General features: G+C 53.7%; 1 protein-coding gene across 2 annotated transcripts in view; it reads right to left on the bottom strand.

Moving 5' to 3' along the window:
• SRCIN1 (SRC kinase signaling inhibitor 1) overlaps positions 1–13159 on the bottom strand; it is a 193541-nt gene that overhangs the window by 19635 nt on the left and 160747 nt on the right. For both annotated transcript variants that reach the window (XM_078866688.1, XM_078866687.1), the window contains exons 8-12: positions 11365–11465; positions 4234–4427; positions 2021–2163; positions 1375–1522; positions 101–416 (exon numbers count right to left, since the gene is read on the bottom strand). In XM_078866688.1, the coding sequence (XP_078722814.1) occupies positions 101–416; positions 1375–1522; positions 2021–2163; positions 4234–4427; positions 11365–11465 (902 nt within the window). The remainder of the gene's footprint in view (positions 1–100; positions 417–1374; positions 1523–2020; positions 2164–4233; positions 4428–11364; positions 11466–13159) is intronic.

Here is a 13159-nt window from a genome sequence, read left to right on the forward strand (position 1 = left end):
CATTCTACACAGCAGTGTCATAATCACCATCATCACCATCACAACCACCGCCACCACCACACTACTGACGACGGGCAAGAGAGACGCAACCACATCTCACCTCCTTGCTTGCACCACCGGATGCGGCCGATGTCACCTCTTGGTTCCGACTGCCCGGGGAAGCCATGGCGAGTGTGACGGTGGTGGCGGTGCCGGTGACGGCGGTGGCCACGGCGCTGATGGCGGCAGCGGTTCCTGCAGCGGGGTCCCGGCCCTCGTCGGCCGCCGGTTTGTGGTGACGCGGCACGGCCCGGGGCTGTGGGGACGCGGCGTCGCCCGGCGGCTCCGTAGCGTCCGGCCCACCCTCGGCCCGCACCGGCTCTCGCTCCCAGCGAGGCAGTTCCAGCGAAGAAACAGGGACGCCCTCTGCTACCGCCCTGCCGAGGTAATGACGCGTGAAGCGGCAACGCTCAGAATGCACGGGGCACGCAGGGGCGCGCGTGATGCCACACGCGACGCACGGGAACGCAGTCTGCACGGTGTCGACGTGAGCGATTGCGGATCACGGTGAAGTCACCGCGTAAGGTTTTCGCGGTTGCTTGGCAACGGCTCTCCGGTGTGTTTTCGGGTCATACCACACGATGTCCGACGTTTCGTTTCACGTGATGGGAGCTTCGTCGGGAACCGAATTTAGTTCTTGAACAGAAAATGCACAGTACAATCTAGAGGCACGCCAAAGAGACGGCAGTGATGTGGATGAAAATGCTTGGAGTGCGGGAGAGCGAATGATAAAGCGACTATTTGCGATGGCAGGGACGGCGATGATAAATATGGGGGTCCTGTAGTTTTTAATAACCGGTTGCGTAATTGTAAGTGTCAGGCAGATGTAGTAATCTCAACGACCACTAAACGTTTATGGCAATGGCAATAACGATGAGGGATAGCGGTGAATGACAGTGATGATAACCATGATGAAACTTAATTTGCGAAGACAAAGATGATCAAATCAACAAGCGCAACATCCATGAAAATAACCATCAGCGTGCCACAACCATTTCCTACGTTTGTTTTTATTAGCAGCCCAAAGAGGCACACGGACAGACTAAATACATAATTACTCGTCTCTTAATTGGGCACGAGCAGGCCGAGTCGAAGTGGCAGATGGACGGACGGACAGATGAACAGACAAACGGATAGACCAACTGACAGATGAACAGACAAGTGAACGGACAGATGAACCAACAGATGAACAGACAAATGGACAGATTGACAGATGGACAGATGAGCCGACAGATGAACGGACGGACGGACGGATCTGCATTCTGTCCAGCTACAGTCACACCACGAGTGGAAAGAGGCTTTCTTCTGTCTCTCTCTCCGTCTCACGATGCGAACCTGCGCAGGAGGCCGATGGCTTCGTTGATGGCATGACACCTGCTGTGCAGCCCCTCCAACTGGTGAGGTTCGTCGTTGAGAAACTTCACGGCTTCCACCTCGGCTCTCAGGAGGCTCCGCATATGCATCTGGAGCACGGAGAACTGGGCTGCTCGCACACACACGCACGCACACACACACAAATAGAAGGTCCGTGGCGTGGCCTTTAAGAGTCGGATGGGGCTAGTGGTAAGTCCAACATGGCACAATTTACGGTGGTGTGACCAGTGCCATGTCCAGAAGCCTTTGCCTCCCCACTGTCGATGTCAATACATCGAGTGATACTTTAATGCTGAGTTGACCTGAGTTGACCTAGAGGAGGCCCAAGACTGGATCAGATAGTTAGCAATGGCCGGGAATCGCTGGGTTCATGGTTCAGTATGCGAATCACGATGTGTTTGTTGTTGTGTGTGTGGTGAGTCCATCTGTATGTTGCTACGTATGTCTGTGTTCGCGAATTAGGCCTGTGTGCATACATCCGCATGCATATTGAATTTTTTTCGCATGTGCGCGTGTGTCTGCGTGCGTGTCCGAGTGCGTGCATCTGCGTATGTCTCTGTATCTGCGTGCGTATGTGCGCGCGTGCGCGTGTGCATCCCCTGCGGACCTTGCAGCTCGGAGACGCCCTCCCCGACGTGCCGGAGCACCCCGACACTCTCGTCCAGCTCGGCGAGCGCCGCTCGGCCGCGGTCGGCGCCGGCGGCGCTGGAGAGCTCCCGCTGCAGCTGCTGCACGCCGCCCTCCAGCTCGCTGGGACGCGGGGCGCAAGCGACACGCAAAGGCAAAGTTCCCCGCATTGTCTACGCAGACTCTTTAGGGCGGGCGCCGTCAACGGGCAAGTATAAATGCCGGCGCCGCGCACGATGGGGCGGTGTTGGCATCGGCACCACACCCGGCCACCTTTGTCTCCACAGTGCTGATGTTTGCGCACTGCACCGTTTAAGGCCGAGTCAACTTGGGGCGCACCCGGGACCGGGAAGAAGGGGGGGGCAGATGTGGTGGGGACGGTGGGCGGCAGGACTGCTTCAGACGAAGCAAGCACACATCTCCAGAGAACTAGTGCGAGAAGAATTAGCAGGAATCGATGGGCGAGCCCATGCACCACTACGTTGAGCCACTGATCTATGCAGAATGGCATTGGAGTGTGTGCCGGTGTGTGTGGCTCATAGAGGGGAGTGGTCGTGTAGCGGTTAGCGCTGCTGCGCTATGAACCTGGTGACCCGAGTTCCATTCCCATTCACGGCCACACACCAGTGACGATTATCTTCCCTAGGTAGACTCAGCCTCAAATTAGTACCTGGCGCTGTGTGCTGGCCGTGCCGGGCCTCCGTCGGTGCTCGCTAACAGCATTGCCCGAACAGTCGGTTAAATCTTGATTTGAGTCGGCTAAAGGCTATACGGGGGAGCTTTGTCTCATGTACGAAGATGTATGCGAGTACAAATGATCGCGCGTGCATGCGCCCATATGCCACCACTCAATCTACGTCGCGTTCGCTCGTGATCTGCGCTCGCTCGCTCGCAAGAGAGAGGCAACATCTGTTTGACCGTGAGGCATTTACGTCGTTAGACAGCTGCACTTCATCACAAGCTGGACACGACATGTACATTAGTTCCGCGGCGGTTCCGGTAATGAGAAATTTTAATTTCTTGCCACACAGCGAATCAAGTTCCTTACATTTACAAATAACCTCAAACACTAAAAAACGTCATCAACAACGCAACACATTCGGCAACAACACTGTGGCCCGGAAGCGACGCTCGGTCGATTCGTCGATTCAGACGCTCGTCATCGCAAACTCCGCGCGACGAAAATCAGCGGTGGAGTAAAGGAAAACGTCATTTCCTGACGAAACTCGATGGTCGGGAAAAGTACTCTCCTTCGGTGTGATCCGTACTGTATCCATCACCATCACCATCCACGCTCAGTCCACTGCTGGACAGAGGCCTCCTCAAGCAGCCGCTACCAACTCACGGTGCCACGATGCTTCAATGCGCATAGCGGCCGCGCGTGGGCAGATTTCATCGCTCCGACTCCTCCGTGGACGTACTCCTACGACGGCCAATTCCCCCCAGCCCACACCCCTCCCTTTGCTGGCATTCACACAAATGCAATTATCGAATCGTACTGCACACAATTACGCACGGGGCAGATCAGCGCAGCGCCCGCGCGGTGAACGCGACTCCACGCATTCCCCCGCTACCCGCCCCCCCGGCGACAGCCGCTTTGTATCCCCGCTCGTATTTTAGGGGCCCTGCATTGTGACCAATTTAACGGCACGCCGGCGTGCGCGGCATTTCAAAAGTTCCGAGAGTGGCTTTGCGACCAATTAGGCGGAGGCCGGCAGTAAAAACTGTTCCCGTCAAGTGACGTCCATCGCGAGGGATGGCGAGGATGGAGTCTCTGCGTGGGGATGCGCACTTCTCTACCACCCCCCCCCGCTCTCCCCCTCCCCCTCGCCCCTCGAGGCCCTCCCGCTTCGTATGCCTGCTTGCACTTCACGGTGTGCCGACATCAAGCCAATGCTGCCGAAGGGTAAATCGTGGGATGTGTACAGGAGGCGAAACCGTCTGCTTAATTACTTTGTTAATTACAGTCTCCAGAATGGTGCTAGTGGTTACTTTGTGGTTGGTCCATCTCATCTGAATGTCTGTGTATTGCTGCCTATGGCCGCCTCTCACTCTGTTCGTGCATTTGTCTGTCTGTCTGTCTGTGTGTCTGCGTGTTTGTTTCTACGTCCGTGACCCGCCCCATTCGCCGGCTGACGGCGGCACAGACGAGGGGAGCGGGGGGGGGGGGCACACAGCGATGGGGCGCCGCACCTGAGCTGGCGCTGCACGGCGTGCTGGCGCCCCACGAAGTGGGCGCGGCTCTCCTCCAGCTGCTGCCGCTGGAGCCGCGCCTGGGCGCCGTCGTCGTGCTCCGCCGCCGAGCGCCGGGCGGCCTCGGCGGCGCGGCCCAGGACCTGGCGCGCCGTCGCCAGGCTCACAGTCTGCCACGCCAGCTTGTGGCTCATCTGGTGGGAACACGGCACGCACGCACACACACGTACAACGATCTACCCCCTCCCCACCGTGTCGCCTGAACAGACTGTTGGGGGCCACGTGCTGTCAGCGAGGAGTGCCTATTAAGGGGTGGCACAGGGCACTACACCGGGTACGGATTTAAGGCTGGGTCTGCCTAGGGAAGGGCCAGGACCAGTTCTGACATTACTTTTCACCTGATTTCAGGGTTAGTGCACCAACCGCACCCCAAACACATGTGTACATATGGCACACACATGCACAAAATATTCCCCCCGTACAGCATTAATAGACTGTTGGGGCAAGTGCTGTTAGCGAGCAGCACCTGTGCCACACGAGAGGATGGGTGGCCAACACCAGGCCCAACCGCCTTTGTCTCCCAAGTGGCGATGTTTACTACACACCGCGCCAGGTACTCATCACACGCACGCACGCACAGGCATGCCGAGCGAGAGCGCCACGGGGCTGCAGGCGACACACTCTCCCAAGGCAGCGATGCGTGCGGCCAGGCGGCGTGGAGGTGGAATTGGTTTTGTTAGCGCTCGTCGGCCTCATTTGGTCCGACAGATTCAATTGTGACGGAACTGCGCCTGATGGGGGACCTGCTTGTAAAGTTGAAAACTGGGAACCCCCCTCACCCCCCAACGCCACCGCCCCAGACGCATGGACAACTTGCTTGGACAATCCGAAGTTGTATCTTTTAAAATACAAAAATGCCTATTGCACATAAATATAACAAAGATAAAGACCCCCCCCTCGCCATATAGCCTTAATAGACTGTTGGAGCAAGTGCTGTTAGCGAGCACCTATGAAGGCCGGCACGATACAGGAGGGGGTGGGTGGCCAAAACCACGCCCCGCCGCCTTTGTCTCCCTCGTGGCAATGGATACACATCGCCCCAGGTACTGTACTCATTTTAGGCTGAGTCGACCTCGGGGAAGTCTAGTACTATTGAGAAGGGACGGACACGCACACACGGACAAAGATGCACACACACACCCTCAAAACGAGGGTTGCAGTGAGCCCCTTCCTGACAATGAGTATTCCCGGTACATTGCTGCATTCAACATGGGCCTACAATTTGAGAACATTATCCAAACTTATACTCAGTTGGAATTAATGTACACAGGAAAGCACTGTAAGCAGCCACCATCATCTCCTCCTGCCGCAAACACCCTTCTGAAAAAAGAGTCACGGGAATTGGCAACACTTTGCTGGATATAACAAGCGTTGCTATAACAATAAGAATTCGGGTCCGTGAACCCATTAGATTGTTTTAACATTGTCGTGAATGTAGCGGCCACCAGTGGTAGCAGGGGTCACGTGAATGCATCACGTGCTACACGTGTGAATCTGCATGCATCGATTTTTCCCTGCACGCAATTAAAACGCGCATAGCGCGGGCTTCGGAATCGCTATCAATTGATCAATCGATGCATAATCACACCCCTACCTGGAACTCATTTACAAGCGCACTCCCACGTTGCCATACACAGCCAGATGAGAATTACCACGTGTGCTTATATGCGCACGGGTGTCTGGCGGGGGACTTGAAAGAGCATTAGCTGCTCAAGTCCTCCTAAACAATCGCATTTTATCTCTTGTGATGCTATCAAAATGTTCACTTATTACATCCAGGCTCTTTAAAACCCCTCAACGTTACAGATGACGTGGGATGCAGCTTAGCTGAATGGCCGAATGAACAAAAAAAATACCATAGTTTTATCTTGTGGGCGCAAATAAATGTTCTCCAATTGCAGAAAAATCTAACTCTAAAAGGCCTCCGCAGACAGCCAGGCGTTTATGCTTGGGAGTTAGGAACGTTCTGAAAGAGTTAAACGTTTGAAGCAGTGATGCGGCAAAGGCAGGGGAAGGATTTTGCCGATCGAGGCACCCAGCATCAGGCTCTCCGCCGTGCCGTGCGGCGTGGCTCAGCTGCTGCTTGGGGTTCACGCGATGAAACAAGCCGCCAGAGCCAGCGACAGCAAATTGGGCACGGAAACTGGAATGTCGTAGCCTAACTGGAAAGATGAAGGGTAACTGTCAACTCCCCCGAAATTGATTTGCTTTAGAGTTTATAAATGTTCTTTACTGTGGGTTTACACAAGCTCTTGACACGAGGCAAGGTCCCTCTCTTGCAAGCGTGACAGGCGGAGAGAACTCCTTCTTCAAGGGCTTGCCAAGTTCTGAGTCAATTATTTGTTTGAGAGCCACGTGACTAAAGCTTCGGGAACAGCGCGACTTAATGCCATCTGGTCTGCCGGGGAGCGGGCCCAGTAGAACGACAATGCTGTTTGTTCATGATGTGGTCCATCGTTTGGTTTGGGTGGCCGTCTTCATCGTCTTTAATGTCCCACTCGTGGAAGAGGTTTCGCGCAGCGACCGATCGTCGTTCCGAGGTGGTCGATGGAGCCACCGCAGGGGGTAGAACTGGTCGATTTGGAGTGTTGTTGGGCTTCTCTATTTGATTAGTTTATTATGTGCAAAGTATTTCGGTGGCCAGACATTTTTTTACAAGTTTAACTAGCGACGTCCAGTGATTTTCTGAGGTTTGGTTTTGGCAAATTTTTCTCTTTCAGGAGTCGGTGACCAAGACTGCGCCGTGCTGGAATTTCAATTTGGGGCGGTCCGATTGACCTCGGAGAGGTCCGTCGCTCGCTACGTGCCGGCGCGCGCTCGGCCGGGCGAGTGCCACACGCGAGCATCGTGAACATCCCGCCGTCACGAAAACACACCCCCACCATCCCGAGTTCGGCAGCGTGCGGTGGTACAGACTTTCTGCATCACCCCAGGGAAGCGTGGGGGGGGGGGGCAGTGTCCTTCTTAACGATTGTGTCACGAGGCCTACTGACGGTTTGGGTTCTCCCGGTAACGATACGTTGGTCTAAAGTGACCGCTGACAAACTTCGTGACTGATGCAGATTCAGGAGCTAAACCATGGATGCTTAAGAGATCCTGTATCAGTTGAGTACGCGTTAACTGATACAGGACCAATAGTCGGTCAATTGTCGTCACATTTTGACGACTTTATGCAGTCTATGTCGGCAACATTTAGTGACATTTTTCAAGCTCGCATGGCGACTTCCCGCTCGAAGGAGTTGCCCGTATTGCTTGCTGTGGACTTTCGCAGGCAATAGTGGAGGGAGGGGGTGGGGGCTGAGATGGGGGGAGAGGGTGCGGGGTGGTAGCGAAGGGCACCGCGAGCCGGCAAACCACGCGACGTGGAATGACCACGGGGGGTCGTGTCTCACAATGCGGCCGCACTTGACACGTGTGCACACAGCTCCATCACCGTCACCCACAATACCACGGGGGTGGGGGTGGGGTGCAGGCATCAATAATTAAAAGCGAGGAGAAATGGGGAGAAGGAGGGGTGAGAGGTCAGGACGAGAGCTATGCGGCGATGGCGGCTGGTGGGGGGGTTAATGAGTGATGAGCTGCATTGTAAAAAGGCGCCAACGCGGCCCGCAATGCCTGCCGGAGATCAGTCTCCACTATCTCCCTCCGCGGGCAGGTGGGCGGGCGGGTGGTGTACACATCCGGTCACTATAGACATTCTATAGACGTTCGTTTTGAGTGAACCGTGCATGGGAGGGGGGAGCAGTTAGAGAGACCTCTGATCAGGAGGGGCAGCATCTCCCCTCATGGCGGGCGGCTGGATGAAGACGAGAGTGGTCAGCGTGTTTGCCTCAAAACCAAAATTTGCATGCAAGACGACGATTCACTTGCCCCACAGGCGCCCAGGAATGTCGCTGCATGACCAAAGCATGGCATGGGGGTCTTCTTTCGAAGTGAGCATCAGTCACCACATGCCCTCGTTGCGAAGAGCAGCCCATTGTGTCTGAACCTCAAGTGTCTGAAATTAAATCGTTCAATCAGTAAAGAGAACGTGCATATTTGTACATATTACTGTATCACGAATGTGAAATAGCAATGCTGCACTGCTGGGTCTATGTTCCCCTGCTGCTTGTGCGCACGAAGCCTTCGGCCTGGCGTGAAGCCTACGTGAACCCCGCAGGACCCTCGGCTCCCAGCTGCCTCCTCTCTGCCAGCTCTGGCACTGCCTCAGACGATGCTCGACGACGTGAGATGAAGTCAAACGAGGTGGAAAGTGACGTGGAGGGACCAAAGAGGGCTTTACGGCAGCGGAGCCTGAGGCCTAAGTTGGGTGAAGCCGAAGGCTCAATCCCACTTCAATATAAATCACGGTGATTGATCACAACTGTCTGCCAACTCCTTCACACAGAAAGTCCTAAAAACGAACATCAAAACGTCTATCCAGTACACAAGGAACATTGGGCCGACGTTTGTCCAACGGGTTTCAACTCTATGCCAACGTTGGGCCAACGTCGACATATTTACTGTGGTCAAAATGTCACCAGACAATTTACCACGGATTACCCGTTGTGGCAAATGTGTGGCAGTGTCCTCGATACACGCTTAAATCCGCATCATGTTATGTTCAAAGAAAGTTGATAGATATGTCGCCCCTTCGCTTTGACAAATTCACGTCGCCAAGGAAACCCAAAAACGTAGTGCGAGAACCTAGGGACAAAAATGGCTCATTTGGCAACGCTTGTGTGATCCGTAGCAACAGATGCCTCCGGCGTCAGTGGCCCGGAATAATTACAGATGCAGAACTCTGTGTGCTCCAAGTGCAAAAAATGTGCACCTGTACACGTGTTAAACTGCACGTGTAATTGCTACGTTAAAAAAACGAATAACAACCCACGCTGTGCGGCCATCTCAGCGTGTGTGTTTTCGAGAGTGAGTCCGTGTGTATGTGTATGTTGATTATGCAAATTACCAAGAATACTATTGTACCGGTTAACGTGCACTGGAATCAAAATGATTATTTTCCTTGCCAAGAACAAATGTGTACGGCTGTGAATTCCAGTGCAATTAAGTGGAGGTGGAGCCTGCAATTTCCCTCTAAAGACGAGCGAGTGTGCGGACCGTGAAATAAATTGCGTTAAAAAAACTAAGAAAAAAGAGCCTCAACTAAAATCTCCAATGGCATTGTTTGACTTTTAATTAAGTGTTAAGAATGCAGGCCAAGACCACTTATATTAACTGCCCCCACTCCACTCTACCCTCCCTCTCTCTCCCCTCCCCCTCCCTTACTCCACACCTCCAGACCGTCTTGCCAGAACACCTGTTCCCTGCAGGGCATGCAGTGGCAGAATCGCACATTCATGCCCAGACACATACACACAAGGATCCCAGACGTCACCTTTAACAAACTGTTCGGAGCTAGGACAGTTGGCGAGCACCTATTTAAGAGACGGTGACGTGGCCAGCACCGTGCCCTGGCCGCATTTTCCCCCAGTGCTCATTGTTTACACGTAACATCAGGTTAGTTCAATTGAAGGCTAATTCGACCTAGGGGAGACCCAGGACCTGTTCTGACATCATGCACCACTGATGTTAGCTACGGTGGGTGCGTGGCACAGGCTACTAACCGCAGGACGATGTTAAATAACAATTATTAAGATTATATTTCTCTCAATTACAACGGGGAAAAAATCCTCAGTAATCGTCCATCTTTGCTCAGCATGGCGTGGTCAATAGCTTGGCTTTCTGGGAAATAATTTTCTGACAAAATTATCTAATAACAAAATCACACGTAACAACAACAATATTAAACGCATCCAGCGATGTTTTACACGTCAGGACAGCTACAGTTTGAGCCAAGAAATGCTCCAATTAACTCATAACAATTAAGGGTTATTGGAATCTATCTTGGAAGACAAAGTGGTTTTCTTTCAAGGCTAGAGGCAGAATATACAGTTTTTTTTTGGTTCAGAGTCAAGCATAAGAGAGAGAGGCAGCGGGGTTTGGGAGCCACACTTTGTGTTTCCTGTTGGGGACTCTACAGGAGCAAGCTGTGCCTCTGTGGTATTTGGAGAAAATGCCAGCGCGTGCCAACGACCGATGCCAGCGTGCGGTGGTGACTGGCGCCGGCATCTGGCGGGGTGAGCGGTACCAGAACCCCGTAGTTCTCACCACGGTTGAACAAATAAAACTCGACTCGACCCAGTGGCAGCTCACGGCGCGAGCGTGTGGCGGTGTGCACGCGGCCAGCGGTGTGCCACGGTGTGCTGCAGTGCGCTGCCGGCACTCGGCTGTTACGGCATTGGCAGCTGGGTGTTGCTCGGTGGGGACTGGTATTGGCGCACGGAAACGCACCGGTTCTGCTACACGTGTGACGGTGAGTGGTGGTTCCCTTCGGGAGAAGTCTGGGGGCCGCGGTGCTGAAGAGTGCGAGTGGAATGCAAAAAACAAAGCAGCGTGGAGAGGTGCTTGTTCACAATCACACACAGAGAGAGAGGGAGAGAGGGGGGATGTGGAGATTTCCAAACACGCAGGTAAACGACAACATTCACACTTACTAAAAGTGAGTGGGGATTGGGTGAGACAGTAGTCATCAAACAAAGATGGTGGTCACCGCATTTCGCGCTTTCAGATGCGCTTCTGCGGCCGTCTGGAACACTCTTCCTTCCGATATTAGGAAGCCCCTGGAGATATGCTCTTTCAAGTCATCATCTCGATTGAGAACTCATTCCTTTAGAACTGCTTTTTGTGTTTAGTTTATTGTCCTTCTCGCACCTCCAATGAGCACGGTTGGCTACGTACGGTGCGAAAGAAGTTCAACGTACGTACACAGGTTGCCAAAAGGGATGATGGCCGACGGTCAAGAATAATGATGGGGTGGCCACGAGGGAATGGAACGCGTTCAAGAGTACGTCCCGTGAAGGGAGATGGAGCACCTCGCGCGCGGGCGGGTTGGTGGGTGTTAGGCGGATTTTTGTGCCGGAGAAACCGTGAGAGATGGTGGAATCTTGCGGAGGCCTTCATCCAGCGGTCGGGCCCGACAGCGCGTGGCGTCGCCGCGTGGCAGCGCAGGTATGTCGTCAACGCGGCAGTCACCTGCATGTGTCGCAGCTGATTGACGTCCGTGCGGAGCTGTCCCACCGTCTCCTTGAGTCGCCACGCCACCGACCGCAGGGAATCTGGGTCCCGGTCACCCTCTGCGAAGGTGAGAGATGGAGAACTGAGTGGATGAGATAGAGAGAGAGTGATGCAAGCCGATAGGAATTTACCAAAACCTCATGCATCCCAGCCATCTCAACAGCCCTGTCCTCCGTCTTATGGGCAAACTCATTAAAGCTGAGACTTGACCCAAAACGTCTTTTCCATGTTTACGAGATAAAGTATAAAATGTGGACGAATCTCTTTCAAGTCTGGGTTGCTTCAGTTTTATGGAATGCCAGTGTGTCTGTGCAATGACCTCTCACCTTGTAAAATCGAGGTCACTGAACCGGCTGAATGGCTGGCAGGATGACTGGCTTACAGATTGACTGATTTTCTAGCTAGCTGGTTGAATTATGTCAGACTGACTCAGCTCACTGACTGCCCAACTTCTGGCTGGCTGGTTGGCAGGCTCACAGTTTCTATCCTGTTCTTGCACACGATGGTAACATGTTCAGGAGCAAAATGCCGATGTCGAGGTCTGCTCGCAACTTTGCGAGGGCTTCAGCAGAGAGCTTATGTAGTTCTGTAACATTTAGGTTGAGAGAATTTCAATATTTAGTTGGTGCATGCACAGACCTCATCCGATCAGTTCCTGGTGATTAACAAGGACCTATTTGCAGCATTTAGCTCTTCCGATCATATCTGTACACAAATGAACATGTCGCCTTTATAGGATGGTATTAGTTGTGTTTAGGGTGACATAAAAAGCCTGAAAAACGTAACAAGTGGGCCCGCAAGAAGGCTTACCGCCTTGCGAGCCAGCGAGGGGCATGTGATGCCACCGCACTGGGGACACCTGCTCACAATAACAATGACGATCGAGTGACAGCTGCCTGCGATCCGCTGCTGACAGCCACCTACGCGAGAGGCGGAGGCTGGATAAGGCGAGTGGTGTGAAGTGAGATTAGAATGGCGGGGGCAGGCGGAAGCCTGAGGGATCTGCCTTCCCCCCCTCCCGTCCCAAGCTGCACCAGGAGCTCTCTGCCAGTGCAGAGCGATCGAACGCAGGGTGAGAGAGATTGCGAGATGGGCAGATTGGGAGATGGAGAGGCAGCTAAGATCAAAGGAGTAGAACAATGCATATTGCAGGGAAGAGAAATATTGTGGCAGATAAGGACAACGGGAAAGATTAAGAGCGGAGTTTCGAGATTCGCTGTGGGCGGCTGCCTTGGGGAGGGGGCCGCAGAGGAGGAGAAATAAATACAGAGAGAGAGAGAGAGCGATAAGCAGGAGGAAGGAGGGAGATGGAAGGCAGGATGGCTGAGATGCAGGAAGAGAAAAGACAGAGGAAAGAATAGACGTACAGAGGAGACATGACCAGACACGGCTGATGGAGCGAGAAAGGATAACAGGAAATTACAGACATAAAAACGAGAGGGCAACGAATTACTTTAACGGGGAGATACGAGATGAAAAACGAGATAGCCAGAGAGATGAGGTCACAAACGGCGCCGGCAAGGGAAAGAGACTCGGAGCTGGGGGGGTCACCCCAGGTGCCCTCTGGTGACACACGGCGAGCGCCGCTTGGCGTCCCATCAAGCACATCTGGGGGGAAAAAGTTAAACCAAGTAATGAACCAAGTAAAGGAGCCGACGACGACGCCACGGTGCTCTCTCCTCACGGGCGTCAAGGTGGGCCACGGGGAGGCAGCGGAGGGAGACAGAGGGAGACGGAGGGAGACAGAGGGAGG

The sequence above is a fragment of the Lampetra fluviatilis genome, chromosome 2 (genome assembly GCF_964198595.1).
Source record: "Lampetra fluviatilis chromosome 2, kcLamFluv1.1, whole genome shotgun sequence".
Lineage (NCBI taxonomy): Eukaryota > Metazoa > Chordata > Hyperoartia > Petromyzontiformes > Petromyzontidae > Lampetra > Lampetra fluviatilis.